The 27,240-nt window shown below is 51.0% G+C and overlaps 10 protein-coding genes across 10 annotated transcripts; 7 read left to right on the top strand and 3 right to left on the bottom strand.

The window, feature by feature from the left end:
* Positions 1-883: 883 nt before the first annotated feature.
* On the top strand, positions 884-3,096 carry BDV17DRAFT_279788 (uncharacterized protein; the record flags this gene model as incomplete). Its single annotated transcript, XM_073759776.1, has 4 exons — positions 884-907; positions 975-1,022; positions 1,095-1,725; positions 1,799-3,096. The coding sequence occupies 4 exons, from the start codon at positions 884-886 to the stop codon at positions 3,094-3,096; spliced, it is 2,001 nt and encodes a 666-aa protein (XP_073618951.1).
* A 451-nt stretch (positions 3,097-3,547) lies between these two features.
* On the top strand, positions 3,548-4,425 carry BDV17DRAFT_254925 (Mg-dependent acid phosphatase). The gene is made up of 2 exons (XM_073756855.1): positions 3,548-3,870; positions 3,942-4,425. The coding sequence occupies exons 1-2, from the start codon at positions 3,677-3,679 to the stop codon at positions 4,402-4,404; spliced, it is 657 nt and encodes a 218-aa protein (XP_073618950.1). The 5' UTR covers positions 3,548-3,676; the 3' UTR covers positions 4,405-4,425.
* A 1,442-nt stretch (positions 4,426-5,867) lies between these two features.
* On the top strand, positions 5,868-7,401 carry BDV17DRAFT_254923 (uncharacterized protein). Its single transcript, XM_073756854.1, has one exon. It carries the CDS (start codon positions 5,877-5,879, stop codon positions 7,071-7,073), a length of 1,197 nt encoding a protein of 398 aa, XP_073618949.1. The 5' UTR covers positions 5,868-5,876; the 3' UTR covers positions 7,074-7,401.
* Positions 7,402-10,523: 3,122 nt separating this feature from the next.
* On the bottom strand, positions 10,524-12,304 carry BDV17DRAFT_254919 (uncharacterized protein). Its single transcript, XM_073756853.1, has 6 exons — positions 12,137-12,304; positions 11,683-12,088; positions 11,436-11,609; positions 11,212-11,373; positions 11,030-11,158; positions 10,524-10,963 (listed from the first exon to the last, which is right to left on the bottom strand). The coding sequence occupies exons 1-6, from the start codon at positions 12,192-12,194 to the stop codon at positions 10,567-10,569; spliced, it is 1,326 nt and encodes a 441-aa protein (XP_073618948.1). The 5' UTR covers positions 12,195-12,304; the 3' UTR covers positions 10,524-10,566.
* A 2,019-nt stretch (positions 12,305-14,323) lies between these two features.
* BDV17DRAFT_254917 (uncharacterized protein) lies at positions 14,324-14,852 on the top strand. Its single transcript, XM_073756852.1, has 3 exons — positions 14,324-14,608; positions 14,699-14,727; positions 14,801-14,852. The coding sequence occupies exons 1-3, from the start codon at positions 14,360-14,362 to the stop codon at positions 14,820-14,822; spliced, it is 300 nt and encodes a 99-aa protein (XP_073618947.1). The 5' UTR covers positions 14,324-14,359; the 3' UTR covers positions 14,823-14,852.
* Positions 14,853-15,665: 813 nt separating this feature from the next.
* BDV17DRAFT_279786 (cytochrome P450) lies at positions 15,666-17,550 on the top strand (the record flags this gene model as incomplete). Its single annotated transcript, XM_073759775.1, has 5 exons — positions 15,666-15,786; positions 16,013-16,403; positions 16,461-16,784; positions 16,869-17,142; positions 17,227-17,550. The coding sequence occupies 5 exons, from the start codon at positions 15,666-15,668 to the stop codon at positions 17,548-17,550; spliced, it is 1,434 nt and encodes a 477-aa protein (XP_073618946.1).
* Positions 17,551-19,357: 1,807 nt separating this feature from the next.
* On the bottom strand, positions 19,358-21,007 carry BDV17DRAFT_301093 (Zn(II)2Cys6 transcription factor domain-containing protein; the record flags this gene model as incomplete). Its single annotated transcript, XM_073764185.1, has 3 exons — positions 20,897-21,007; positions 20,526-20,841; positions 19,358-20,464 (listed from the first exon to the last, which is right to left on the bottom strand). The coding sequence occupies exons 1-3, from the start codon at positions 20,974-20,976 to the stop codon at positions 19,358-19,360; spliced, it is 1,503 nt and encodes a 500-aa protein (XP_073618945.1). The 5' UTR covers positions 20,977-21,007.
* A 162-nt stretch (positions 21,008-21,169) lies between these two features.
* Positions 21,170-22,154, top strand: BDV17DRAFT_254914 (transferase hexapeptide domain protein). The gene has a single exon (XM_073756851.1). The coding sequence runs from the start codon at positions 21,229-21,231 to the stop codon at positions 21,979-21,981; it is 753 nt and encodes a 250-aa protein (XP_073618944.1). The 5' UTR covers positions 21,170-21,228; the 3' UTR covers positions 21,982-22,154.
* Positions 22,155-22,163: 9 nt separating this feature from the next.
* BDV17DRAFT_288188 (uncharacterized protein) lies at positions 22,164-24,006 on the bottom strand (the record flags this gene model as incomplete). Its single annotated transcript, XM_073761339.1, has 3 exons — positions 22,164-22,391; positions 22,441-22,878; positions 23,926-24,006. The coding sequence occupies 3 exons, from the start codon at positions 24,004-24,006 to the stop codon at positions 22,164-22,166; spliced, it is 747 nt and encodes a 248-aa protein (XP_073618943.1).
* Positions 24,007-25,395: 1,389 nt separating this feature from the next.
* BDV17DRAFT_279784 (cytochrome P450) lies at positions 25,396-27,093 on the top strand (the record flags this gene model as incomplete). Its single annotated transcript, XM_073759774.1, has 1 exon — positions 25,396-27,093. One exon carries the CDS (start codon positions 25,396-25,398, stop codon positions 27,091-27,093), a length of 1,698 nt encoding a protein of 565 aa, XP_073618942.1.
* Between the last annotated feature and the right edge of the window lie 147 nt (positions 27,094-27,240).

Raw genomic sequence — 27,240 nt, 5'->3', positions numbered from 1 at the left:
AGTCACTCAGGCAGCATGAAAAGTGCTAGACTTCCCTGTTTCCATTAGCTGATGTCTGTTTGGGTGAAGAGGTGCACATTCTTATGAGCGTCTAGACGAGCGCCAATCAGCGTGCATGCTTGAGAGCCATGGGGTGCACATTGAGTGAATATACCAGAGGCAGGTTGTTGATGAGATGACCATAACAAGCTGCGGTGATGGAAGCCTCTCTCAACTAAATACTGCTGACTATCTAGCGAGGCTCTTTTGTTATCTTTGTCTTCCTTCTGGCTTCCTCCATCGCTTTTTCTCTTTCATCAAAATTACACCCACGAGGGTCAATTTCGACATCAACACAAGCGATGTGAGTAGATATAGCTTGTGAAAGCCTTTTCTTTGCTCCAGGAAGCTTGCAAAGAAGCTTCGCCCCACTGAGTGCACTCGCTAATGTGGTGGTGTTGACAGCGTTTCCTATTCCCGTCCCTTACATCTCTCACAGCTACCCAGTCTTCTCACTTGCCCCAAAATACTCTGCCCTCGTCCTGGAAGGTATGGTGCATATATTATCCTAAATTCTCATTTACAAATTTATAACAGGTCAAGGTACGTGATTCTCCTCACTGACGCATGTTTGGTCCGTTTCACACTCTATACCATTTCTCCGCGCATAAGGATCCGCGTGAACCAGGCTTTATTATGAATACATTTGTCTGGTTCTGTCTTATTTTAGACAAAATTATTGGAGCGCCATATCCTGATCTTTTGTTTCCGTTGTCTTCTTTGATCGTTGGGATTTACTAGGATGAGGTTGTTGCTGATTTTGCTTCGCGATGCAGGCTACGAGCGATCAACACAGATCAACACGGACTTACTCTTTTTCAAAACCAGTACCAGTGCCGTCGCCATGGGGAAGCTGACTTATTCGGCGGTGGGTTGATGAATTTGGACAGTTGTGTTAGTGTTGGATTTCGCCGTACTGACAATATGGACCACAGAGGAAGATCAGCGGCGTCAAGGCCGGCCAGGTCGTTTCTAAGGATCTCGTACGTCGCCTCTCACCAGTCTTAGCTCTATACCATAGTAGTTGAGACAGGCTTCTTACTGACAGCCCCTAGAAAAAACGCATCCCCCCCTCCACCGGAGCTAAAGCCGCAGCACGCGACCCAACGCTTGAAATCGACCTGACAGGCAAGAACCTGACCGACGAAGGCTTCGCCCAGTTCATCGATGACCTGATCCAATGCACTCTCTACCGCTCTACTGACCACCCCCTCGGCCTGGCAAAAGTGACCGAATTTCATCTATCGGGAAACAACCTCACTGTAAATTCACTGGCCAAACTTGGAGCCGTTATTGCCGCGAACCCAGGCGATTTGCGGGAGTTGGACCTCTCAAGCAATGACATCAAAGTTGCGAGCGATGATGAGAAGAAGATATGGAAGGAATTTCTAGACTCTTTTCGCAACTGCTACGTTCTTCAAAAGCTGGATCTTTCGAAGAACCCGATGGGCGTGAAGGGGCTGGAAATTCTCGCTAGGGTATATGTCAAGAGTGACCTCGACTACCTGGAGGCTGATGCGGATGCAATTGTCAGAGAGAACCATGGTCTTGCGAATGGCGAGGAGGCGGCGCTTGCAGAGGAAGTCGAAGAGCTCAAGGTCGGTGAAAAGAATAAGGAAAATGAGCCTCGCGCGGGTCGTGCAAAGAAGTCCCCTGCTAAGGGTGGAAAGGCTGCTAAACAGAATGGTTTGCATTCCTTCCCACTTTCCCATGTCAGCGCGGTGGTTCTTTCAGTGTGCTAACAGCCTGCTTGGTACAGGTGCAAGCCCTATCTCCACACCCAGCAAAGCCCCCGGCCTTGCCGACCTAAGAAGATACGCATGCACCCGGGGCCTCCGCTCAATCCCGTACTTCATTCTCTCGGAGATGGGCCTCAATAACAGCAGTGCAGTTAATCTCTCTCACATGCTCACAATCCAGCGTGCCTCTGCGCAGCTGCTGACATTCCTCCCGCCAAGCAAAGCGTCCGCAGTCCCAGAGTCCGCGCAGGAAAACAGAAGCCTGATCTGGCAGCCAAACGAGGCGTTCACCGGTTTTGCGAAGCGTCTTCTCGATGTCACTGAGAAGACTATTGACTTCAAGGCTAAGATCCAGACGTCCGAGAATTGCGATATGGATGATCATGCTGAAAGTGCCCAGCAGAAGATGCAAAACAAGTTGGCTCTTGAATTCACCAGACTTACCAAGCGTGTGCGCATCGAGTGCCTCAAGCAAGAAGGCGTTCGTGTAAGCGATATTGCCTTCACCGCGCTGAAGATGGTTATTCTTTCACGTGCTTTGCTTTTGGATGACAAGGATCGTACCGTTGAGGTTGAGGTTGAGGCTGAAGCTGAAGAGCCGGTTGAGGATGAAGAGGGCGTGACTTTCGAGCACCTGGAGACTGTCCCTGAGGACCTGGAACAAGAGCAGGCGATTGAGCAGCAACAATTCATGGAAGAGCAAGCGATCGAGTATTCTCCTTTCTCTGAGCAGGTGGAAAGCTACTGCGATCCAGGTCGCCCATCTGGCTCCGCTTTTGATTACGCGTCAGGGCCCTTCCACCCTGCAGCCCACTTGTTCGACGAGGAATTCCCAGCCCTGCAGCCAGCTACTCGCCAAGTGCATTTCCAAGTCCCCGTCATGGCGGCAACTTCCTTACCCGAGCCAAACGACCAACCCATCGACTTCAGCCCCAACTCCAATTCAAGCCCCGGCAAGGACAAGGACAATAACGCTGACAGCACCATGAGCATCAACACCGGTAACGCCGCCAATTCCAGCCCCGCTCAACCCACCCGCTCCGGCGGAAAGGGAACGTTCCGCGGCAGCTTCGCTCAGAAAGTGCGAAAGAGGACCTGGCGCTTCGGTCTGCCCTTCGAACTCTGGCGACGCATCATCGTCGACGCCGTCGACGCAGATGGGATCCTCGACCACGAGCAGCAGTCCCGTGTCATGCACTATGCTTCCGACTGGGACTCTGTTGCAAATGAGCTCACTGTCAAGGGTGCCGAGGAGCATCAGCAGATCTATAAGATCGTGGATTCTGTTGGTGGATTCATTTACTCACCTTTGTCTTAGCTGGCGTTTCCCAGACTCTCGATCTGCTTTGACGGTGGACTTTGAGGTAAGGTGAGCTTGGGAGAGAGCCGTTGATCGTAACGACTTATCTAGCTCGGCGTTTTACAAGAGATGGTGTCAGCATTTCATTTTCATCTTTCTCTTTTGTACTTTATTTGGTCGGATTGGGAGAACAAGACCGGAAAACATAAAAAAAATATTGACAGGAGAATTGGGATACGGTTAAGTTTGGGATATGCATGTGGTTGGCACTCAGTGTACCTAGCTCCAAATATGATATCGCTTCTAAGTTCCACGAGATAACATATGTCTGTAGCGTCGAGTGTCGCTGGGGCATAGGGCTAGCTTGACCGATGACGTCAGGCAAGGTGTTCCTGGAGGCAACCCCACGTGATCGGACCATCCCCCGCAACTCAAAATAATTTGGCTTCGATCAGACTCGCAATTCTCTGCCTTTTGCAAGATACCATTCGTTCGTTCCTGAAACACAATTATTGAATTCCGGAAGCTTTATATATACTCCACCGACAGCAAATAGACTTTCCAGGGGCAGCATAGACCTACCGCTTACATAGACAGAATGATCCGCGCAAGACGAACCAACACCGCTCCGATAGAGGACACCTCCAACGCCCCATCCACATTCACAGACGGCCTTCCACTGCCGAAGCTCATCGCATTCGATCTAGACTATACACTCTGGCCCTTCTGGGTCGACACCCACGTCACGCCACCCATTAAAGCGCGCGACAACAATTCCCGCTGTGTGGACAAGTGAGTCCGCTTCGCCCGATTGCACCCCCGCCACGTCTGACTGTCTAACTTGCGATCATTCATAATCACAGATGGAACGAATCCTTCACCTTCTACCCAGCCGTGCACAGCATAATATCTAGCTGCAAATCGCGCTCCATCCCGCTCGCCCTCGCATCCCGCACCTGTGCGCCCGATCTCGCCCGGGACATGCTAAAAGGACTACACATAATCCCCAGCTTCAGCGACAACCCGTCGGCGAATAAAACGCGCACGTCGCGCGCGCTCGATTACTTCGAGTACATCCAGATCTTCCCGGCCACGAAGACGCAGCATTTCTCGAGGATACATAGTGCGAGTGGGGTTGCGTATGAGGATATGTTGTTCTTTGATGACGAGGCGCGGAATAGAAATGTCGAGACAGAGTTGGGCGTTACGTTTACGCTTGTGAGAGATGGGATGACGAGGGAGGAGGTGGATCGGGGGGTTTGGGCTTGGAGGAGGAGAAATGGGATTAAGAAGGGGGAGGATGATTTTGGGGAGGAGGAGAGTTGAGGTTTTGTTGGTGGGTTTTGGATTTTAGATACCCGGGATCATATTAGATGAGAGTCATAATCAGAATATGTTGACTTGGTCCAAGTAAGGCGCCGCCACTGGTGATTTTCCAAACATGGCATCTCACAACTTATGCTGCATCCAAGTACTCGAGCTTCAGGTTTGATGATAATACTACTTCACCCAATCCAAAATAGCCAGTCGAAAAAAAGCCCCGTTGCTACGAAGCGACTTATTGCGGGGTTTTGAGCGCTGCAATGTTGGTTGTTGTATTTGCTGGGCATTCCTCATATTTGATAACCTCTCACTCCTCCCCAGCGCAACACAATCCCTATCTTCATTACGAATCGAAGGAACCATTCGTCCAGCGCCCACGTATCGTCCTCATCGCTATCAGGCATCAGTTTGTCATATGCACTGTCTACCCTCTCACCATGAAGTACTTGCTGATATGCACCTTCCGAAAACCTAGTGCTTCTCAGCCAACACCGCGTCGACTACAAGCCCCGAAGCCGCGTTCACAGTCCTATCTAGCACTCTACGGCACCATAAATCTAGCCTCTCCCACAAAAGATGATCCACCTTCCTTCGTCCGCGACAACTTATTAGAAAAGGGATGAGGCTCCGACGCGCGAGGAGGGAGGCGAGGTGAACTTCGGGATATCGGCCAGATTAAAAAGTTGAGCAGCCCCAAGGGAAACGGAGTTACGGTATGCTTTTTTAATGCTGACATTTGGGCAGATAATAGACATAGTTTGAGCCTCCCTTTTGGGTGAACAGCACTTTGGATCTCCCTCAAGCGCGATTGCCAACAGATTGGACGATGTACCCACCTAGGAAGGAGGCTCAGTGTTACGGTTGGCCGGCCACCTCTGCTTTGAAGCCCAACTATCATGAATATCCTCTAGTCGAAGGCAAAAACCTGATTGAGACTCACCCTATTTTAGCTCCTTCAAGTCATACCTACCCGTCGATCTCCAAGTCAAGCCCGCCGCTTACGGTTCTGGATTAGACTCGCAAGACTGTGAACCAGCCCACTCCCGTGTCAATGACGTGAAGCTCGCAAGGTCATCTACAGATATATTTGACTTACCTACTGAAGCTCCGAAGCGGGTCGAACGTTGTGCCAGAGAATAGGTCTAATCGCCTTGGTTGCTCTCCTGCACGGCTTTCCCATAACACAGCCGCGGGGTTCCACTTGGGGGCCAACGCTCGTTGATTGGACGCGCGACGACCCCAACCTTTTTGGGTTCAGACAGAACATTCAGAACAGTCGGTGTATCCAATCAAGGCGCCGGATCACTATCTCCATGAGGTATAGTTGCGCGGCAGATTCCCGGATCTGACCTAGTATGGGCATCTTGGGGGCTGGAACAAAGGGCTGGAAATCTGCAGGCGCCTAAAAACACAGGCCCTGATTGCGCCCCTCGTCTACTCCCAAACCGTGGGAAAGAACTGGCCAGCCGCAAACAATGAACTGGACTCAAGTATCCGCTACCCGGTGGGAGCGCCCGCTAAGCGGGATGGAAGAGTATTTCGTCTTTATCGGGAACATCACCGCAGCGCTCTACGACGGGCGCCAACAATACACCGTTTGCTCGAAGGTCAAGGTCGACCTGAGTATCACTGATGTGGAATCGGCGCTCAGACACGCCTGGAAGCAAGTTCGGTTCGAGGAGCCTGATATCGCAACAACGCTCGAAGATGGAAAGAAGGTGTACGAGGTTCCGGACGAGGCAGGTCTCGAAAAGTGGCTTGAGTCGACATTCATCGTCGACCATACTCACGATGGGGAAGAGCTTTGCAAAATAGGTCGGACCATGAAGCCGGCTACGCTATACTACCTGCCCAAGTCATCAGAGCTGGTTTTACATGCCCACCATGCTACCGTCGACGGCATCGGCATGATTATGTGGTGGGATCGGTTCTTCCAAGCCCTGATCAGCCCCGACCCCAATATTTCTTTCTGCGATGAACACACCCGACTCACGCCTGCGCTGGATGACATCCTGGGCTCCGGACGCCCTCCGACGACCGAACAGGGCGAGAAGGCCAAAGGGCTCCTGATGGAATACATCACAAAACTTCCCGCCATCGGATTCCCATCCAAAATCGGCAAGGTACCACCCGGACAATGCCAGGCAATGGAATACGTCTTCAACGCAGAAACAACATCCGCAATCATCAAGGCCTGCAAAAGCAAGGGGATAACCGTATCCTCCGCCGTACACGCTGCATATATCAGCATTCTCAGCAAGCACGCTGATCCGGCATCGAATACGGCGCGGTATACTTCCCCCTGCGAGTTCAACCTCCGCAGTCGCCTGCAGCCTCCTTACAACAAAACCGCCGCAGCGAACTACTACGTGTCCCTTCCGTTCTCGATTGATCTCCCCGCCACTTTCGACGAACTTACTGCCACACTGAACACGTACTATCGAGGGTATATCACCGCTCACCCCGAGATCCTTGAAATCCACGGCTACTTCACCCGGCATATCGAGCAGCTCGTCAAGACGCCCGAGTACCAAACTGCACCGATTCCCACAGACGCGCTGGTTAGCAGTTTGGGGATTGTGGAGAACCATCTACAGCGTTCTTATGCGCATGGAGATAAGAAGTTGTCGTCCAGGACTGGAAGCTTGCGTGTGATGTTATCCTGGGGATGACGGGGTTTCATATCTATACTTTCCGCGACCAGTTGCGATCTGTTTATCAGTTCAATGAGGCATACCAGGATCCAAAGGATATTAGGATGTATTTGGAGGGGGTGGAGCGGGTTTTGAGGGAGGAGTTGTTGGGTTTTGGCTCTGTATATACAGCTCAACGCAAGCCCTGTATACCTGGAGCCCTCCAAATTCCGTTCCGTTCGATGCCAGACCACGGCATTTAATTATGCTCCTCTTCGGGCGCATCCAAGCCTTGACGACCCGCAGAATCGAGGGGTGATAGAGAAGCCATATGATCTGGGTACCCTTTGGCTACGCTCCATGATATCAGGGAGAGACAAAAAAATAAAACCCGGGATAACTTTCGGTTTCCAGAGAATGACAAACCGTAACTTGACTCGTCCTAACCGGATTCCCGCCGTTGGACATGGAGATGCATATTCGTTGCATTATCTTGCTGTGGATGGTGTATGTCAATTGCGAATCACTTGGAAGGACTCATCACCGGCTACTCAGAGACGAGAACGGTGAAGGATGGTATTGGTAAGCATTTCAATACCTGCTAGGTAGAGGGGACTGACAAGTCGATGAAAACAGCAATCAATATCAAGGAACTGATTTGAGCCTCGAAAAGAACCGTCAAAGGAATGCTAGGCGAGCATTCGGTAAGGGTACTTCGACTACATCAAAAATGCTCCACTCGAGGGTGCCAGACAGAACGTGCCGGATCACTATACCGAGAACCTACCACATCGGACCTTGATTCGCAATGGGAACCAACAACAGTGGGAAATCAAGAATGAAAGATACTGATCGCCCGCGGAGAATGCTGCTTCCTGTGCGCAGCCTTGACATAGTACCGAGACACTTGATCCATAGTAGGTTTCAGTTGTATGGAGAGTCCCAGGGTCTTGAAGATGGAAATCCGGAACTATTTCTCAGCGATCGAGGAATACCCGAACATTGGCTATCCAAGTGGATTCTGATAGGGCAGACCATACAACCGGAATCCTTGAAAAATCAAATTCGCATTGCGGACTATTGTTTAGGCAGGTACAAGCGAGTCACTCCCTCCTCAGATGCGAAAATGGCTGATGTCTTTCAGGAAGGTACAATGGATTCCAGGCCCTGGGACGTTCCTTCCATGGGTGACACTATACCGAGCCGTCTCAGCCAGAGAAAGTCTCCTCGTCATTGTGCAAGATCCGCCTGGAGGGAAACATCCATGACGGGAAGTTGGCAACCATTCGCTTGCTCAACTGATACCGGAAGTTCGCTCCACCAGACAGGCCCACTCGCTGAGAAGCAGATGGACGACACGGTTGGTGCTGTAGTGGCCAACGAGGATTGTTGTGATCGTTGCGCCTTCCACCACACCAGTCAGCGGCCCCGCAAACCCTAACTGGTACGACTCCGTCTACAAAATACAGTTTGGTCATGGAGTCATAGATTATATAAGGCAAAAGAATCCCAGTCACTTTAAATGCCTATGTTCGTACGCTCGCCTACCTGACAGCGTGATGGATACTGGTTACTCAGGTGCTTCACTTATCCATCTATCCCCCAGATGGCCGAAGAATTCTATGTCTCGCCGCCAGGCGTCATGTTCCGCCTCCTCGGTCTCTGGGCCCAGTGTGTGGTAGTCGCACGAACCGGCCCCGACAATCTAGGAAATACCCCTGTCGAATCCAAGCCCATACACCCAGACTCCTAGTTCACCTTGGAACACGCCCCGGGCCAGGATCGCTACTTCATCAAAAGCGAAAGAGGCAGCAACTTCCCCGTACTCTGCTCACGGTGTGATGGGCTGCGAAGGCAGGCCAAACGGAGAAAAACACCAGTTATGATGACCAATTTTTCGCATTCCAGCCTGGCCGCGGCCTATTCACCGGATACTTTCATCTTCACACGCCCACTCAGAATGTGGTGATCATCTCAAACAGCGGCAACAGAGTGTCTTAATTTCGCAGCAGACCGCAAGATCTGGGATGACCAGTACTTCTCCTTTATCTTCGAAAATCATGGTGCTCGGCTATATCGAGTATGACATTGACAAGGGACCGTCGCTGCTCTGGCGCCGAGTCTCTTCGACGCCACAACACGGACCGAAAGACGGGAGGAGGATTTGATGGTGGCGGACACCGAACATGAAGTGACTCAAACAACATCTTTCCACCTCTCTAAGGGCTTTGAGCTCATGGTCGGTGCGAAGGCGTCGTTTGGCGTGCCAGGTATTGCCGGCGGAGGAATCTCATCGGAGATAAGAACTATTGAGGACTTCGGATGGGGCAGTACCAAGACCGAGCGACTGTCATTGGGTAGCGGAGTTAATGTGAAGGTTCCCGTGCGCAGTCCGGTGACTGTCACAAGTTCTACAGAACATGCTGTGATGGATGCTCCGGCTACGATCTACTCAAGGACGGGGTCGGGCCACATGGTCACGACCAAAACTATCCTTGGGGGTACGGACTGCTACAACCATCCCCATATTGTCCATGAGGCCGTGCCAATTTGGAACGAGGGTAAAATCTGAAGGGGAGTTAGTCATGCAATTTGTCGTCGCATACTGTTGCTTTTTTGATTTTGGAGAATGGATTATGCACCACTGCCTTCCGTCCCAAAAACCCCCAGTGTGTACGTATTTGGCTTGCTACTTCCTCAGTACTTTGACGTTTCGCTAAGGAGTACACTTTCATGTCAACCAGACTGCAGTTATGTGTTCTCTCTCCGAGATGTACTAGTATTTCAATGAAAACTTCACCACACACTCGGTATCGAGCGCTACGGCAAAACGATATCATGTTACAAGGTACGTACCTCCAACTGATTGTTGTTTCATTCCCTGGTCTTCTTTTCTATCTCTTCTCTGGTCTGATTCAGTCCTACACCTTCCCATTCCAGTCTCAAGCAAACCTCGCCTCTCGGCGACGTCGGGACACCATTACTCTACACAGAACCATAACCATGCGTCTTCCTAGGAAGTAAAACATAACAGTACGTAGTAAACATCCGTGATTCCTGCAGCCAGGGAGACGCAAGAAATCTCCGAGCTATGGATATAATCTTCATACCCGCGGAGCTTTCGCCCCCAAGGAAGACATTCTATTATAGAAGACAACACGCAGTAGTATAACGGATCCCAGAATCTGATATGTTTTATTGGCATTTGCAATTGCGCTAAATATAAAGAATGGGATAATTAGGTGCCCTACTATACAAGTTATAACTAACGCCGTCTGGCTTGTTTGTCTGGGGGAGATGGAATGGGACGTTGCTTACCTACCTCCTATTACCTGACCTCACTAGCCCTACATTACTCAGTACGCCGCGGTACCTAGTACTTAAGTGTTAAGACCGCTACAGCCCCGGGCCGCGTGCAGCGGACCTCATATACGAATCAGAATCAAAGGTGCTGCTTGCTGACAAGTTAAGCATCTGACTTCGTTTACTTTTTTCACCTTCGGAATAAGATTTCAATTGGAAGGACATCAAGCTAAGTAGCAGAATACGGCGGCGGTGGCGTCCTAGGTCTCTGCACGCCAACATCATCGGCCATTTCCCTCTCTCTTTCCCTCTCCAGCGCCGAAACAGTAGTAAGCTCAGTTCCACCCCCAGCCAAGACAGGAGCCTTCTTCTGTTTCTTAGCGTTGCGTTTGACACAGAAGAAAATAACCAAACTCGCAATGACAGAAAGCGGTATAGCTATCCCCAGAGCAAGCTTCAGGGCTAGATTATTGTTCTTCCGCGGATTCGACGAGCAGGTTATAGGTCCGTTGTCACGATACATGGACTGAACAGCTTGTAAAGAGCGCTCAAATTTCTCACAGTCGAACCAGGTTTTTGAAGAGACAGATATGGATTTGAATCGTGTGATCCCGTAGAGCCAGGCGCTGAAGGTGGACGTGTTAGCTTTGGCTTTATGATGCCCGGCTCGGGCTGGATTGAGGTAAGCCTACTATTCTATAAAGCCTCGGAGGTCAATGCTTGAAGCGCTTTCGATTGGCCATGCAATGCGGAGGTTCTCTGATTCTGACGCGTCGATATGAATCGATGCAGTTGTGTTCAGGAGGGCGGGCATTCTGAGTCTGAATGGAAATCAGCACAAGGCGAGAGAAGAAAAAGAAAGGGAGATAAAGACCTCTTGATTTTGCCATGGACGTAGAGCTGGCTATCTATTGCTTCGAGCTTAGGCAGGGTAAGATTAAGTGCACTTTCCGCATGTGCTAAATGGAGGCGCAGGCCAGACTCGGACGCTGGACTAGCTGGCGGTCCAATGGATTTCAATTCAGGTAATGAGATGCTATAATCAATCAGAGTATCATTAGAATGGCTGAAAGAGAAGAGAGGCGAGAGATAACGCACTTGGCCAGTATACCCCCCAGGCTCAGAAAGCCCGCAGATTCCAGGGCTGGAAGAGCAATGGAGCGTGCGCTGGGTTCGCGGCAAACACTCCCGCGCTCAAACATCTTACCGGTATAGGAGAGATAATCGACCTCCAGACCGTCTCTAACTGTTCGAAGAGACTCGAGATTCAGGCTAGGCAGGCAAACCAATCAAATCAATATCTGGGCAAGCTGGCAGGGGTAGAAGTAGGACATCAAGTACTAACCTGCGGAAAGAGCGGCTAATATTGATTGAATCAGCCTCCACCAGCGAGGGGAACTGCAGATCAGGCCAGTCGCAATCGAGAAGGGAGATATGGATCTGTCCGATCGATTTCAGTTTCGGCAGCGACACATCGCCAGAGGAGGTATTATCGATAACGAGTCCGCCTAGGTGTTCAAGGAGTGGCGCCGATATACCCTCTGTCCAGGAATGACAGCAGGCGTTATCGGGCCCCAGATCGCGAATGGTGATGGTGCCAGTGATGTTGACGGTGTTTGGGAACAACACCTCATTCCAATAACTTTCTCCAAGGTCGATGTTCCCGATAATGGTAGTGCAGTCCGTGAAGTCATCGGCGCCGAGTCCGCTTTCTAGAGTATAGTCCCGATGGCACTCTTCTGCTGTCGTGGCTGTAATGGAGTCAATGAATGTAGATAAGGAGTCCTCTGTTCACGTACAAGGCAGCAGTGCGGCTAGGGCTAGCGATAGCCACGGAAGAAGCACGCGGGTAGACATCGTAGATCAGACACTTAATCAGAAATTAAGGAGGATCAATCAAAGCCACGAGATAAAAAGTAAATCTGCAAAAACAAGACATCCCTTGATGGCAGCTGCACAAAAAAAAAAAAATTCAACGCATGCTGAAATAGGGGGAAGACTAGCCATTTTATAAAGCGAACCATGGCGCTCATGTTTACGCCCGGGTAAGGCTGGGCGCTAAATCCAACTAGATCTGAATCCTGACGAATCACAGATAAGTTCCATGTGCCCTAATTTAAAGTAGTTTGGGTCCAGCGGCTCTAGCAAGGTTCTGCCCCAGAATTGAATCTCTGGCTTGCCTCTGACTGGCTGGAGCTGCTGCCCTCCAAGACAACTTCTCCTGACAAAGACCCTTGGCAAAACCGGACCCTCGACATGAATACTGGCCATGGTGCTGGTACCCGGCGAGCAGCCCCATGCATGGTCAGAGAGAAGATCCTGGAGTACGTGCCGGTGACCGTCGAAGGGCTTTTTGCAGATCAGATGGTCCCCTGGTAACCCCGTTTAGCCTTTGGCCTGTGCGTTCCTGGAACCGGACAATGGCCGTCGCCTAGGTCCCTTGTACGGACGTTGGAGTGGTGTCTTTGAACTCCGCGCTCATTGTGCGCTCCGACGCTTAAGCTTCTAGATTCTGTAATCGAAGGTGGCAGGATATCAGCCTCTTGTACTGCAGTGTAGCAGAGTGAGGGGCTTTTTTCCCACGTCAGCCGCAGCCTGCGCTCGGGCGCCTAGGGACGAGGCTGATGGTCGATCAAGCATGGCCGGCTCTGCAATGAACCCAGTTGTCTCATGAGTCAGCCTTGCCAAGTGAAACACAATACTTTTGCGTCGTCTTCTTCGCTGAAAACTAGCTTGGTCATGGAGCAGGACTCTTCCAAGGAATGCCGGAGGTTCATCCGTTTCTAGCCTGAAGCAATTGGTCACCGCTGCCCGATCTCAGCGCCTTCAATGTTGCTTCAGCAAAAGTTCTCCTAATTCCCCTCTTCTCCTCGTCCAGCATTATTTGCGTTGTGTCATGTTCATGATGGGAAACGTTTTCTCTCACCTCCACAGGATGCATTCCATCCTCCCCTTCGCAACTAGCACAGTGATAAGATATCGCTTGGCCTCCAATTAACAGCCGCAGAGAGTCAGCAACCACAGGTAGCAGAAGAATAAACTTGCTGTTGCTAGAGGCGCGCAATGTCTATTTTCCACTGGCTTTGGGTTTGTATTCCTCCCAAACCTTCTCTATATCGTTTTTATAGATGATATCCTTATCATCGTAGAGAAGATTATCAATCCTATCTTGCAGAACCGCATCGAATTCTTGGTCTCTATCCTTGACTTGCGATTGCTGCGTCTTATCGCGAGTTTCGCCTAGGTGCGCATACTTTTGTAATCCATTCCATTAGTCAAATGCAAGCCAGCTTCAGATCCTACGGATACATAGGGATAATCAAAGCTCACATTTTGGCGTAGTAAGGAAACCTAATTTGTTCGAAGATTCCTAAAACCTCTTGTATAGCACAAGCAGAGAACAGAACTTGGGGTGGCTATAGGAATAGGCATGCTCAAGCGCTCGCGCAAGAACCCAACCATCTTCCATGGCGAACATGGCTCCGGAGCCAAATGCACCTGATGGATTGATATTCAGTACCCACTTCTGAAGGAACCTGGTATAGTACGTACCTGATAATGGATGACTGGCATTTCCAATGAGAATGAGAGCAATCCTCTCCCAACCAGTGATCACTTTATTCCAACCGGGAGCTTGCGAACGCGGCGAACTCTTTCCATTCCCCTTCTTGCACGGTGTCAATTGCATCTTGAGTTCTTTGCTCATATTCCTAGGGTAGGTTGCCTCCCTGCAAGACATTGTCAAGTGCTGCAGTATCAATAAAACGAAGCAGAGCCCGCGAATTGTGAAATAAACTGCCATATAATTGAGTCATTAACTGGTTTTATGCGTGGCTACCCAATACGCAAGTTATACAAGCGCTCGGCATGAAGAGAAACAAAAGAATAGGTATGAATGATAGAAATGTGAGTACTAGTCCACACTGTGGGTATATGTCATTGATCGTTCTGGTTCTCCTGCCTACAACGTGATAAGCAAGACTCATAATAATAGCCAGGAGGGATGTTATTGGGCTTATTTAATGATAGAATCAAGTACATATAAGCCCAAAGATCCACCAGCTTATCATATCCTTTGCCTCAAGCTCGTCGCCTCTTTCATTCTCTTTGGACGACACAACACGGCTAACGTCCCCCTTCACACCTCCTCCTCCACCTCCATGCCAGGGCCGTACCATTGCCCTAGGAGCCTATTTGGGAAGTGCCTCTCCACCACCACCTTCGCTTGTAGGAGAGCCATAACCGACACCGGGCCACATTTTGTAGAGGATCTATCGAGCGCATGTCAGCCGTTAAGGAAGAGCAGGTTGGGCCGGGTTAAGTTGAGTCCAACGCCGTTGCACAAAGCCTCAAATACGTACAGTGGGGGTTGTTTTGGAGATTTGAAGATCTGGTAGGCACTAGTTAGCCAAGGCTTAGAAGGAAGGTCCGAACGACAAGGACAAGGCGCGGTAAGTAAATACCTTTGATAGTCTTTGGCTTTGATGCAGGTTTGGATTCAAGTTGGACTACGGGACTGGGATCTGCTTTGTCTTGAGCTGGTAAGAGCCGGGAAAGCAAGCCATATTTATAACTCCGACCTGGGTCTAGAAGCAGTTCCATGATGAAGTTAGGATGACCCCATCCCCACGGTTCTTTGAAGTCGGACAAATATCGGCAGAGATGGACGCGCTGGGTTGGTTACATCGCCCGTTGGGAAGGATCTTTATCCCCGTCAGCCAGCCAGCCACTCTGTCCGTCAACCCCAAGAACTCCAATCCTATTTCTATTGTATTTCTTCCTCGTTGCGGGGAAGGGGCGATTTTCTCGTATACATCGCCCGCTTTGGACTGGATGCGCCGCTCCGGCATGGCAATGTTATGAGTCCAATCAGAGGTAATCTGACATGCTTCTCTGAGCGGGGTGAAGAACCAAATGCAACCTCACACAGCAAAGCTAGGTATACGTGTAGCTGAAAGGCTGGCTTGATTTAATTAGGGGTAAGTGCATTGCATGAGTACAGGTGGCCAAGGGGTGCATGTTCAAGCCCAGCCTCGGACACCATGTGGTGGGAATGACATGACGCAAAAGACAAACCTCGACACACAGAAGAGCATTAGCTGAACTTAGAGAATGCGGAGGAAGATTTCCAGCGTATAGACACGAGCTTGTACGATATACGTCTTTCCCCTCCTCGCCCATAGCCCTTGAGCAACCATGTCAATCCACCCCATCCCCTAATTTTCAAGCTAACAGCAGCCCACCACACGTTGATACAGCCATCACCACGAAACTGATGAAAAGCTAGTCACTCGCTCTGAAGAGATATACTTCCCAGTGGCTCTCAATATGTTATTCATGCTCTGCGGCTGTGCAGTGCTCTGCATTATGTCCTGGAGATTATGGCGCTTCACAATCCGACCATTCCTGCACCCTGATGAGCCGAAGGAAGTACCATATTGGATCCCATGTATTCTCCCCCAGCCTGACCTCAGAACCAGTATCTGGCCAGGGCTAACACACAATTCTCTTTTATTTAGTCTTCGGTACGTTTTCCTCTAGCGATGACTTTCATTGACCACTATCCGCTCACGCGACGATTCAGGACCCCTCATTTCCTTCTTTGCCGATTTCGATAAAGCCGTGACACAGGCAATGTTCTTCATCCCGCCTGGATTGAGAATTGAATAAAGTAGATTCTCCAAGCCGAACTAACTCGTATCCCAGCAAGCAATTGGACAACTCGAGAGCTCCATTCCGCGTCACTTTGTTCGGTGAAACCCTATATATCATCTCCGACCCCGTCGACGCAGCCGAGATTAGCAGACACTCGAAGACGTTTACCCTCGAACCACTGGCAAAGGACCTTTTACTGAAATTCGAAATATCCAAGCCCGCTGCTGACAGACTCTTCGCTCCCGTCGCAAGCCCCAAAACACCAGCGCCAGCACTACGTGCTGGACCGCTCCATGCTACAGACACAATTATCGATCTCTATAGGCAACACATCAGTCCTGGCAGGGAGCTAGATTCATTCGTCGAAGAGGATATCATCCCGCGGATCGCGGCAATTCTGAGCCCTACTAAGTTAAGATTGAGCACAGGGGACCCTCCGAGTACAGGGACAATTTTCTCTCTCCATAGACTCTGTGCGGAGGCTCTGGTGAGTGGCGTTGTCAGCGCTTACTACGGGGACGTGATTCTCCAGATCCAGCCGGGCTTCGCAGGGCGTTACATGGACTGGGAGAAATCAAACTGGAAGTTCCTCTTTGGGCTTCCTAGCTTCTTGAGTAGGGACATGTTAGCCGCTAAGAGGGACATGATCCACCTCTTCGTGACGTACTTTAGCCTTCCGCCAGACGAGAGGGGTCACTCGAACTTCTGGGTCTCGTCAGTCGAACGCTTATTGCGCGATCTGGATCTCACTAACGAGGAGATTGCCCGGATGTTTATGCTGCATACTTCGTCGTGCGTTGACATCCCTTTCCTTTCCTCCCTTTCCCTCGCGTCTTTGCTTTGCAGGACGTACTAATAGTAGTACGCCATGAACAGCATCATAGGAAACATGTACAAACTATGTTTCTGGCTCGTCGCCCACCTCCTGAGTAATGCAGCTCTACTCCGCTCCATATCCCTCGAAATCCAACCCGCCATTAATCCCCAAACACAAGCCGTCGACCATACATACCTAACGGAGAACTGCCCGATACTTGACTCGCTCTACAGCGAGGTCCTTCGTTTGATCGTAACGAGCCCGATGACACGCCATGTCTCGTCGACTAGCACCATTGGCGGCAAGACATTGAAAGAAGGAAGCAAGGTATTGGTAAGTTAGGATCCCCTGCCCTGCCCTTCCAGCCACTTTTCCTTGTCATCTATAGAAGACTTACGTTTACATCTCCATGTCTAGATCATCTACCGCCAACTCCACCTTGACCGGTCCACTTGGGGTCCAACTCCCGAAACCCTCCAGGCCGAGCGGTTCCAGCGCGACAAGACGCTCAAGACGAAGGTGGCGTATAGGCCATGGGGTGCAGGAAAGCACGTATGCCCCGGCCGGTTTCTTGCTAAGAAGGCGGTGTTTACTTTTGTTGCGTTGTTGCTAGGGAATTATGACGTTGAGATGGTGGAGGGGCAACCGTTTCCGAGCGCGGATCTTACCAAGGCTTCGGGTGTAGCGAGCATTGCAGACGGGCAGGACGTGATGGTTTCCTTGCGTCGGTTGGAAGTTTGACTGACAAAATGGGATGTATTAGACTAAGCGGTGTCTTACGTACTTAGCTATCCCTATTCCCACATTGCGATACGTCTTTGTAGGCGGATCCTCTGCGTGGATCTAGATATTCGTTTGTGGTGTGCTGGTTTCTATATATATGTAGCGAAATTAGGGTTCTAAATGAAGGGACAACAAAGGGTGAGTCTCAGGGTCGTCGACTTGCTGGCTTGCGTCTTATTTCAAGATTGTTTGTTAGGCTGCTAAAAGATAAGGACGAATTAGAGAGCTGTGGTTTTGTATTCCGGAGCTTTGCTTGATGACCTTGGGTACGCGAGCATATAGGACTCGATGGACAAGAAAGCTCAGTTATGGATTGTATGAGCGAACCTGAATGGAAAGCGGTGGTCATCAAAAGTGATTATTATTGTAGCTGTCTGTACTTGGTGGGAAATCTGCAGCTGGCCTGGGCATTTGGACAGATGCCAAGCTGAACAGAGTACATGCGTCGGTGTAAATGTTCCTAGTCTTACGCAGAATGAAGTTATATAATGGCTAGTGGCCATCACCATTGCTTGTAATATGCTACACGTTCTCGAGCCTCTTTTTATCGGCGTCATGAGCTTGCATCTCGTCCTTGGCTCGTTTGCGCCGGTGATGCTGAGCCTCTGGTGACAATGGCTACGACGAGAAATTCGACTACAACGTGAATACCTCCGACGACATGGGTGCAGAGGCAATCAATGAATTGATCTCTGATGACGGGAAATATGTCCAATGCTCCGAATTAAAAAACAGGGAATGGTCAGAACCCCCAGTCATGCTTTATTCCGGAACTGAGCAACCGCTGGACAGTCAAAAACACCTTCGTCGGCGAGAAATGATTCTACGACAAATTGCAATCCAAGTATGGCGTGCAACGAGATTAGGTCAAGGTTTCCGACGTTGTCCATAAAGACCACGAATGCGACCCGAGTTTCACCCACGGCGGTCAACAAACAATGCGTCGACATCGTACAGAATAACATGAATATCCCTCACGCCAAAGCCGACTTCACCATCCCCCAACCCCAAAGATTCCATCGGAAATGCCCTGCCCCAGTTCAAGGATCTCCAGATTGACGTTGCCGGGACATGGGCCGGCCTCTCGTTCTTCCTCTGGGACGGCGACGACACAGACGCGGTCGAGGCGTATTCCACGCCCATTTTCATGCTCCTCCAAGCGGTTAAAAGCATGGCGCAAGTGAAGGAAATAGGCGAAAAAAAGAAAGAGAAAGAAGAAGAAGAAGAGAGACGTAACTTCATCATCACCATCATTTCGGCCGCCCTGCTCATGCTCCCCTTTGCCGGTGAGATTGTTGGCACCATCGCGGGAATCGGCTGGGTCGTTGATGCAGCCCTGTTGGCGGACGTGACTCCAGCTTGGCGTTAGCTGGCTATGACATTGTGAAGGATCCAAAACTTGCGCCGATGGAGTTGCTGAGTATTCTCTTCGCAGGGAGTGGGCGCACAGCGTCTAACATTGGCAGGGCGGCGAAGGCCCGCCGCGACATCAAGGCTGAGGATCTCTCCAAATTTGGCCACGTCTTCAAGGAAAATAATGACCTGCTCCAGGACTTGATCAAACTCTGTAAATGAGGCTTGGGCCCTTGCTCCTTGACGGGGCCTTTGACAGAAAAGAGATGTTCTCTTAACCTGCGGTCCTAGCTGTAATTATCGTCGATGGACATAGCGGGAAACACATCCAAAGCATGGAAAATGGTATTTCACTCTGCAAGGCTCGAATATGCACAGGGAGTATACAATAATGTATCAATGCAGGGCTCTCTCAAGTACTGCGCATAGCCGTAATTCTCTGAAGCCCCCTCACACAATACCAATTCCGCATACACCTCGTCGATCCCAAGGCATCCTCAAGGGTAAACTCACGGCGATCAAGATCCTGCCACCTGCCCTGTTCCTCATGAAGCGACTGCTTGAAGAACTCAGCCGTAGCATCTGGGACGGGCCGAATCTTCAGATCAATTTTCATTCGCTGCAGTGCTAAAAAAGCAAGCCAGTTCGAGTCGAATAAACCCTCGCGGTGAGGCCAAGATCGAAGGGCTTTGATCGCGCGGACTCGGACATTGAAGTCTCGACACCACATTGCCGCGTTGTATAGCGGCGGTAGAATGCCAAGTTCGAGCATGACGGTTGGACGCTCGGGGTATTTCTCCATTATCATCTCTACTATCGATAAGTGTGCCTCGTACTCTGGAGTGAAATAGTCTATGGCGGCCTTGTCCGAAATAAGGGCTACTTGCACAAGTAGGCTCAAGCTGCGGCGACAGAGAAGCATCATATCGGCTGCTCTTTGTTCTTTCCGATTAAGCGGCGTGGTCGAGAGGAAAGACACGAAGTGGTTGTCAAAAGCGCTCATTCGGGAGAGGAGCTGCATTTGCTCGTGCTGTAGGGACGCATAGTTCAAGTAAATTTCGTCCTCAGAGTGAGTCTCGCACTGTAGAAGGAACCGACACGCGGCGGTCAAAACGGAGCTGAGAATCTGCTGTGCTTCGTGGAAGTTGGCAAACAGTCCAGAGCCATAGAATGGGACCACTGGCTGCCCTGCCACATGGCTTATGGTCAAGACCTCCTCCACCCCATAATGCGGAGATTGCGTTCCCAGATGGGCAAATGCTGTGATTATCCAGGGCTCGACGGACTGCTCAAGCGAGCCCTGGGCGGAAGCCTCGTTCAAGACCCGGATCCCATTCGATATATGTTGAACGGCTTCATCGTATTGGCCTCGCATTAGCTGGGCGAGGACGAAAAGGAGACAACAGAGGAGCACGACGTTCCGAAACATGGGATCCTGAGACGAATGACGCCGACTTAGCAGGGCAAACGACCTCCCACATTGCTCTAGCGCGAAGCGATGCCATTCATTCTGTAAATCCTGACCCGGTAACGGCATGCCGTAGGTTTCCGAGTCTTGGTGGACAGCGCCCAGGGCTTACGGCGTGGTAGACCGCGGGCTCTGTCTTGCTCACTTGGACGATCAAGTCGTGCCACAGGGGCGAGTAGAAGACTTCTGAGAGCATTGGGACCGTGAAATGCTGGAAGTATGAGTAGCATCGCCGCTCATCGGAGGTTATCGCCCAGCGAAAAGTCGCTGCGATCTCCGTGGGTAGTTGCATTTGGTTTCCCCTGTCGAAGGCAGCACCTCCTGCTCTTGAGAGGGGTAGTCGCTGGATATCATAGTCGCAGCCCCGCCCGATTTTCGTGCAGTTTTTGCAAGAGCCGGGGGTCTCGTCGCATTTGATGCGGCGCACCCTGGTGGAGCAAGTCAGTAAGCAAGTCTATCCTCCCTTACATGATATCTCCTTACCGACAAGTCCGACAGCCAAAACGAGACTTCTTGGTGCTTTTTCTTTTGTCTTTTGCTGTCGGAACTGCTTCTGCATGCATCTCTTGCTCTGGTCTGCATCTGCAGTGAAACGGTTGGATTATTGGAGGCGAGGCTGAAGAGCGAAGACCTGCATGGGGAGTAAGCCAAGTGGCCGTCGCGCTAGCTATTTTAGGCCTCCGACCCCGTGATCGGACTAAAGCCGAGCTTAGCTCCGCCTCCAAAACATCCCCAAGCCCAGTTGCCCAAGCTCCTCCGCAACCAAACCATCATACAACAGACAACCTTCAACAAACTTTAGTCCAGCCCTCCAAATGGACCAACGACAACCCTCCTCATCATCACAACACCTCCGCCCACCACCACACCACCGCCCCTCCTCACAAACCCCACAATCCCAACCATTCACCCCCCGACCGCCCCCGGCCCAAATCAGCGCCCATCCATCCGCCACAGTCTCCGACAGCGCAAACTTCTGCGGCCCATACTCAATCTCAATCGGGAAAGGAACAATCATCCACCCGAGGACACGAATCTGCGCAACCGAGGGCGCCATCAAAATCGGAGAAGGATGCATCATCGCCGAGAAGAGCGTTATCGGGACGCCGCCGAATCTGCAACCGGGATCGGGATCAACTCCGCCGCAAATTAGGACTGGGATTGGGACTGGAGGGGAGGAGCAGGGTATTACGATTTCGAATAATGTTACCATTGGCGCGCAGGTGACTATTGCGTCTGGGGTACGACTGCACTCGGGGGTCGTTGTTGATAATCAGGTTACTATTGGGCGGGGTGCGGATGTCGGTGCTCATTCAAAGATTTGTGCGGGGACGGAGATTCTGGATAAGGCGAGGGTTAAGGAGTGGGTTGTTGTTTGGGGCGGTGGGAGGGGAAGTGGAGTGAGGACGAGAGCGAGGGTGCAGGATAAGGTTGTTAGTTCGTTTGCGGCGGATGGGGACCTGAAGGGGGTTATGGAGGGGAGGGTTATTGAGGATGCGAGGTTGGTTGCTGTTAGAAGGGAGAGGGAGATGCTTTCGAGGTTGATTGTTGGTGTCAAGAGGAAGTGATGATGAAGGCTCTCTCAATGGTTTCTGCCTGGCATTGGTGTTTGGATTCGTTTACGGTGTCAGTGTTGGATTAGCGTTGCTACATGCATGCCAAGTTGTATTGGATCAGTCAAATATACCCCGAATAGATTGTTTAAGATGGCATGGATTTATTCTTTAGCGAGCTACACATACTACCACATCTAATCCTTTTCCAAAGGACATTCTTGCCCTAACTTCTTAAGAAGCTCCACCAACGCCCGCCTATCCTCCTCTGAAGGCTCCAATACCTTTCCATGCACATCCTCAGCCGCACCCCCCTCCCTCGGAACCTTCCAATAAATATGCTGCGTATGCTCACTCGGCAAAATCCCATCATAAAAAACCAAATAACTCTCATCATGAAACCCAATCTTAATCCTCTCCTCCGCCTCAAATGGCATCGAGTCATCCGCCCACCAATCCGGGCAGTGCCCATACCGGAAGTGCCTGAGCCGCGGGAGTTTTGTCTTTGAACACGTTGAAATAATCCGCCCACCGCGACGCGTAAGCATAGTACAGCTTGCGGTTGGGAAGATGCGGATGCGGCTTGAATGCGTCGCGCGGGAGAAGTGTTCGCTCGGATGTGTTTTCGTCGGACGCGGCCTCGTTGTAGACTGCTGCTTCCCACATTATGCTACAGTCGTCGAGGTACAGCTCCGTGAGGGTATCAGCGTGGGAGAGGATCCACTGGGGTTGAGAGTCGTGGCAGAAGGTGTGGTTTCCCAGGGCGAGGGTTTTCAGTCGCGGGAAGTGTAGAGGGCGCAGGTCGCATTTGGGGAAGAAGCCTATGTATAGCGTTGAGTAGAGGGTTAGGTGCTCGAGGGTTGCGAGGGTGGGCTTTAGCCAAGAAGGGTGTTGATCTCCTGCATAATCAATCTGTGAACTATTTCTTGTGCTCCTATGCAATGCCCGTGCCACATCTTGACCGTGAAGCAATTGGCGAGGGGTAGCGGCAGAAGCTTGCCGTCATTAACCTGGCTATGATGAATCAATGGCGGAATCTGGAATTCTTCAGCCAGCATCCTCGGCCAGGCCCGAAGAACTCGAAAGATGAATCCCATGCTATGATTGTACAGTTCGGTCGTGGCATTCACTCGGCTTGGAGGAGGGCAAGGTAGCCGATAAGTCCCCAATAATGTCGGAGGGCTGTATCGGTGCGCTACTACTAAGAACCAGTGCAGAATTGCGGCGCTGGCGTAGCGATAAATCATCATTCAGGAAGCCCAAATCCCAAGGGGCTGACAGACCTCACGGTGACCGAATTTGATTGGACAGTTGGGACACGCCAACTTCTTTTCTGAGCATGATTCCATTTGTCCATGCAAGTCCAGGACGGATGGGGGAGAAGCCTTGGAGGGTCAAGAATGAGGAAGGCAGCTGCGGCTGATCAAAAGCCCGGGACTCCGAGTCTCATATGCCGGCCCTAATTGGTCAGCGGCCCTATTAGGGCTGGCAATGAACGTCCAAGGCGTCCTCGGTTTAATCCCCCCCCAAAAAGTAATGCTTGGTGTTGAACTGTGATATAGCCTATTATCCACTGTTTGGTCATTTCATTATGTTCTGTTCATAATCTTGTCCTTCAATTGTCCCACCCACTCGAGCCTCAAACAGCGAATCCTTCCAGATAACGGCCCTATCCCTTGTGCACAAACGCCGCATCCATTATCATACAAGGGTAGAAGCTGACTACCTAGTCCTGAGAATGAAGCAGCAGGCCCTTCTGTTAGGGGTGGTCCCCGTCGGATTCCCCTCACTCATCGCAGTAGTCGGCATTGCGCTAGTTCCGAGCGTAGCGAGCAATGTCAGCCTCCCTCTCGTCATTAGGAATACCCTTGAACAAACCAAGGAAAAAGGAAAATACTTGTAAGAGCTGAGCTAGCTAGAGCTAGATACGGAGTAGACTGCTAGGCTTTGCTGACTTACGGGCTCGTCGTCCTCGCCTTGGCGCTTTCCTAGGGCCTGCGATCTCGCCTGCAAAGCGTTGGGCTGAACAAGGTCAGGCATTGCGGCTGTAATGGCTAGGGTATCCAGTAGTACAACAGAGTACGGTGCTACATAGTTCACGATGTCAGCAGACTCAAAAATCAGTGTCTATATGGGATCACGATGTCAGCAGACTCAAAAATCAGTGTCTATATGGGAACTCGAAATTGAACTTAGAGTTGGTGGGAGGACATGCAATGTCAGCCTTCGGGAAAGGCACTCTGGCTACATAGGGCCGCTTTGGTTTCCTACGTACTTGATCAAGTGCTAGGATCTCCCGATGGGCTCAATTACAGGACTATACTACCCGCCGATCTGTCTTTGGGTTTTATCTCTTTACGAGCAAATTCAGATTCTGGAATGGGGTTCTTATTACTTCAATAAAGCTCTTCACGTTTGCCTCATAATTCATCTCTCTAGATTTTCTAACCGCGACGCCCTCAGCATGCAATACGCCACTGCTTACCAATCGCGCATTGTGGGCCGTACTGTGCTGTTTCCAGTCTCGGACTCTGATTGTCCTGTGCCGAGAAGAAGAAATATGCTGCTGGTTAGTGCACATGAGTCTACATAAGTTGCCATGAACAGTATAGTCAGTTGATAACTGTAGAAGAGATTTGGTCTTCGACATAAAAGAGCCGAGATATCGCAGGCGAGTTCGGTCCTGGTAAATGAATGTCTCGGGGACAAGACGGAGGGGCCATAGATACGCTATGGCTGCTGCCACAGTACAACTAAACACATCCCTGCCGCAAGCTGAAGAGTGCGAAGGATAGGTTTCCCCGCGAACAGAGTTGTAAAGCACGAGAAGCTATTGGCCAGCCGGGTCAGTAAGGCCCACTGGAATGGGAAAGCTACCGGGGAAGCTGAGGAATCGGCTCTATTGGGAGGAGACTTAGGGCTATCTGCCGAGCCCCGGCTGGCCCCAGACATACCCCGCAGCTTAATTACTTGGAGACATGACACCAAATACTGACTGCTTTTGGGGTTTTCCCGTATTAGCGCTTGTCATTTGAACTCTGGTTGAAGGGGTGGTAGGATGTCGTCATCTCTTGATGTTGGGGATGCATATCGTTATCTTACTGACGCCTGAGTATTGTTTCCATTGATATGACTGCTTGAAATCCGAAGTAAGAGTAGGTCTCACGGTTACAACTAGGCGGCATGTCAAAGTGATTTACATCTTGGAAAAAAAGCTAGTGTTGGTACCTCCACCTCCATGCTCTCCACATTGCCCCATCTGCAATCCGTCACATAGTGCATACCTAGGTAGATCCTTGTTGGAGTCTGGTCGATTCCCATACCCCGCTCGGCCATACCATCAGCTCAGTATCCTGGGGTCTCAGGGTCATGATGAGTTCACTCATCGTCAAAGCCGGCCTCTGTTCTCTTGCCGTTGGCCGATACAATATGGACTTTAATCAGACAATCTCATCACTACCCCCTGTATGGGGGATTGCATGTGCCTTGATGGTTGTCTCGCTGCTTGGCATTCTCGCACACGATGTGCTCCTGTGGAAACGTCTCCCGCCAGGCCCTCCTCCTCTTCCTCTAATCGGAAACAAACTACAACTCCCCTCAACACAACCCTGGATCAAATTCCGGGAGTGGTCCGAGCAATATGGCCCGATATACACCATCTGGCTGGGCCGCCGGCCAACAATAGTTATTTCCGACCCAACGATAGCATCAGAATTACTAGAGAAACGGTCGTCAAAGTACAGCACCCGTCCGAGATTTGTGACGATGGGCGAGATATACTGGGATATGGCGAGTATCCTTGTTCAGCCGTATAGCAAAGAGTGGCTGGCTCGGCGGAAGCTGTTGCATTCCGCGCTGACGCCTCGAGCGCTTGAGAATTACAAGGCACTGCAAGAGGCGGAATCGGCGCGGCTCTGTTTTCAGCTTTTGAATGGCGCGGACGAGTTTGAGGCGTTGTTTGACCGGCTGACTGCGTCTATTGTCTTTGCAATCTCGTATGGACATCGGGTTGACGATATGCGGTCGCCCGTAGTGCGGCAGCGGCTGGAGTTCATGCAATACGCGTCTAGCTTGAATGTTCCCGGGGCGTACCTGGTGGAGTCGTTTCCAGCGCTTAAGTACCTGCCTGACTGGGTTGCACCGTGGAAAGCGGAGATTAAGCGACGCGGGAGAATCGAGGCTCAGGCGAACATGAATCTCGTTCGTGTCGTTGAGCAGGATCTTGAATCGGAGAAAGAACCTCCAGGGGTATGGGTTTTCAACAGTTTGACGAAGCAGCTGCTCGAGAACAGGAAGATCGAACCCGGATCTTTCCCACTGAGCGAACGGAACTTCAGCTACATACCCGCTTCGCTTTTCGGCGCCGGTTCGGATACAACCGCATCAACCCTGTGCTCCGCTATGCTGGCTATAGTGACGACACCGACTGCCTCGCAAATAGCGCAGGCAGAGCTAGACTCAGTTGTCGGACCGGATCGCCTTCCGGTGTTCAACGATATCAGCGACCTCCCATACATTCGAGCATTATGCAAAGAGGTTCTCCGCTGGCGACCCGTAGCTGTATTAGGAGGAACACCACATGCTTCATCTGAAGACGATACTTATCGAGGATACTATATACCCAAAGGCACAGTCATCCTAGGCAACTCTTGGGCGATCAACCTGAATCCCGAGTACTACCCCAATCCCGACGAATTCAATCCGCTCCGATTCCTGGACGTGGACCCACATTCGCTACCTTATCTCCCAGAGACATATCTAGCGTCCAACACTCCAGAACCGGGATTCGCACACCCCAGCAAATCCGGTCATAGTTCTTTCGGCTGGGGCCGTCGAATCTGCCCGGGTGCGGATCTAGCCACGAATACTCTCCTCATCACGCTTAGCCGGTTGTTGTGGGCATACGATATACGGCCAGTCCCTGGTCGTGCGTATGACACGCTGGCTTATACCAATGGCTTCAATATCAGGCCGCGAGACTTGCAGGTGAATATGGCCATTCGATCTGAGCGGCATCGGGCGGTCGTGGAAAAGGAGTATGCGGCTGCAACGGAGTTTCTCGAGGCTTTGACGCCCTTCACGGAGTCTATGCTTCAGACAAAGCAGCCTATCAGGGAGGTCAGTTAATGAAGGAATGGGGGCTGGGGCTAGAGCGCGGCCCACCTGAGGTCTCGGCGGGATTCAAGCCTCAGATCGTTCTTGGCTGTACGGATGAATCATGGTAGCAGCGGTTGCTAATGTAAGAACGGCCATCGTGTGACAGTACATATTTGA

This window comes from Aspergillus undulatus, assembly GCF_047715775.1.
Source record: "Aspergillus undulatus strain CBS 261.88 unplaced genomic scaffold BDV17scaffold_7, whole genome shotgun sequence".
Taxonomy (NCBI): Eukaryota; Fungi; Ascomycota; class Eurotiomycetes; order Eurotiales; family Aspergillaceae; genus Aspergillus; species Aspergillus undulatus.
Note: the sequence above shows the minus strand (reverse complement) of the source record. Positions and strands in the feature narration are given on the sequence as shown.

Excerpts from the sequence above, each read along its gene's own strand:
- BDV17DRAFT_254914 (XM_073756851.1), top strand. The coding sequence starts at position 21,229 with ATGGACCAACGACAACCCTCCTCATCATCACAACACCTCCGCCCACCA.
- BDV17DRAFT_254919 (XM_073756853.1), bottom strand. The coding sequence starts at position 12,194 with ATGTCTACCCGCGTGCTTCTTCCGTGGCTATCGCTAGCCCTAGCCGCA. Across the intron at positions 11,374-11,435 it reads CTGGGGGGTATACTGGCCAA|CATCTCATTACCTGAATTGA; the intron begins GTGCGTTATCTC and ends GATTGATTATAG. Across the intron at positions 11,159-11,211 it reads GTCCATGGCAAAATCAAGAG|ACTCAGAATGCCCGCCCTCC; the intron begins GTCTTTATCTCC and ends ATTTCCATTCAG.
- BDV17DRAFT_254917 (XM_073756852.1), top strand. The coding sequence starts at position 14,360 with ATGATAGAATCAAGTACATATAAGCCCAAAGATCCACCAGCTTATCAT. Across the intron at positions 14,609-14,698 it reads GGCCACATTTTGTAGAGGAT|AGTGGGGGTTGTTTTGGAGA; the intron begins CTATCGAGCGCA and ends TCAAATACGTAC. Across the intron at positions 14,728-14,800 it reads TGTTTTGGAGATTTGAAGAT|CTTTGATAGTCTTTGGCTTT; the intron begins CTGGTAGGCACT and ends GTAAGTAAATAC.
- BDV17DRAFT_254923 (XM_073756854.1), top strand. The coding sequence starts at position 5,877 with ATGAACTGGACTCAAGTATCCGCTACCCGGTGGGAGCGCCCGCTAAGC.
- BDV17DRAFT_254925 (XM_073756855.1), top strand. The coding sequence starts at position 3,677 with ATGATCCGCGCAAGACGAACCAACACCGCTCCGATAGAGGACACCTCC. Across the intron at positions 3,871-3,941 it reads AATTCCCGCTGTGTGGACAA|ATGGAACGAATCCTTCACCT; the intron begins GTGAGTCCGCTT and ends TCATAATCACAG.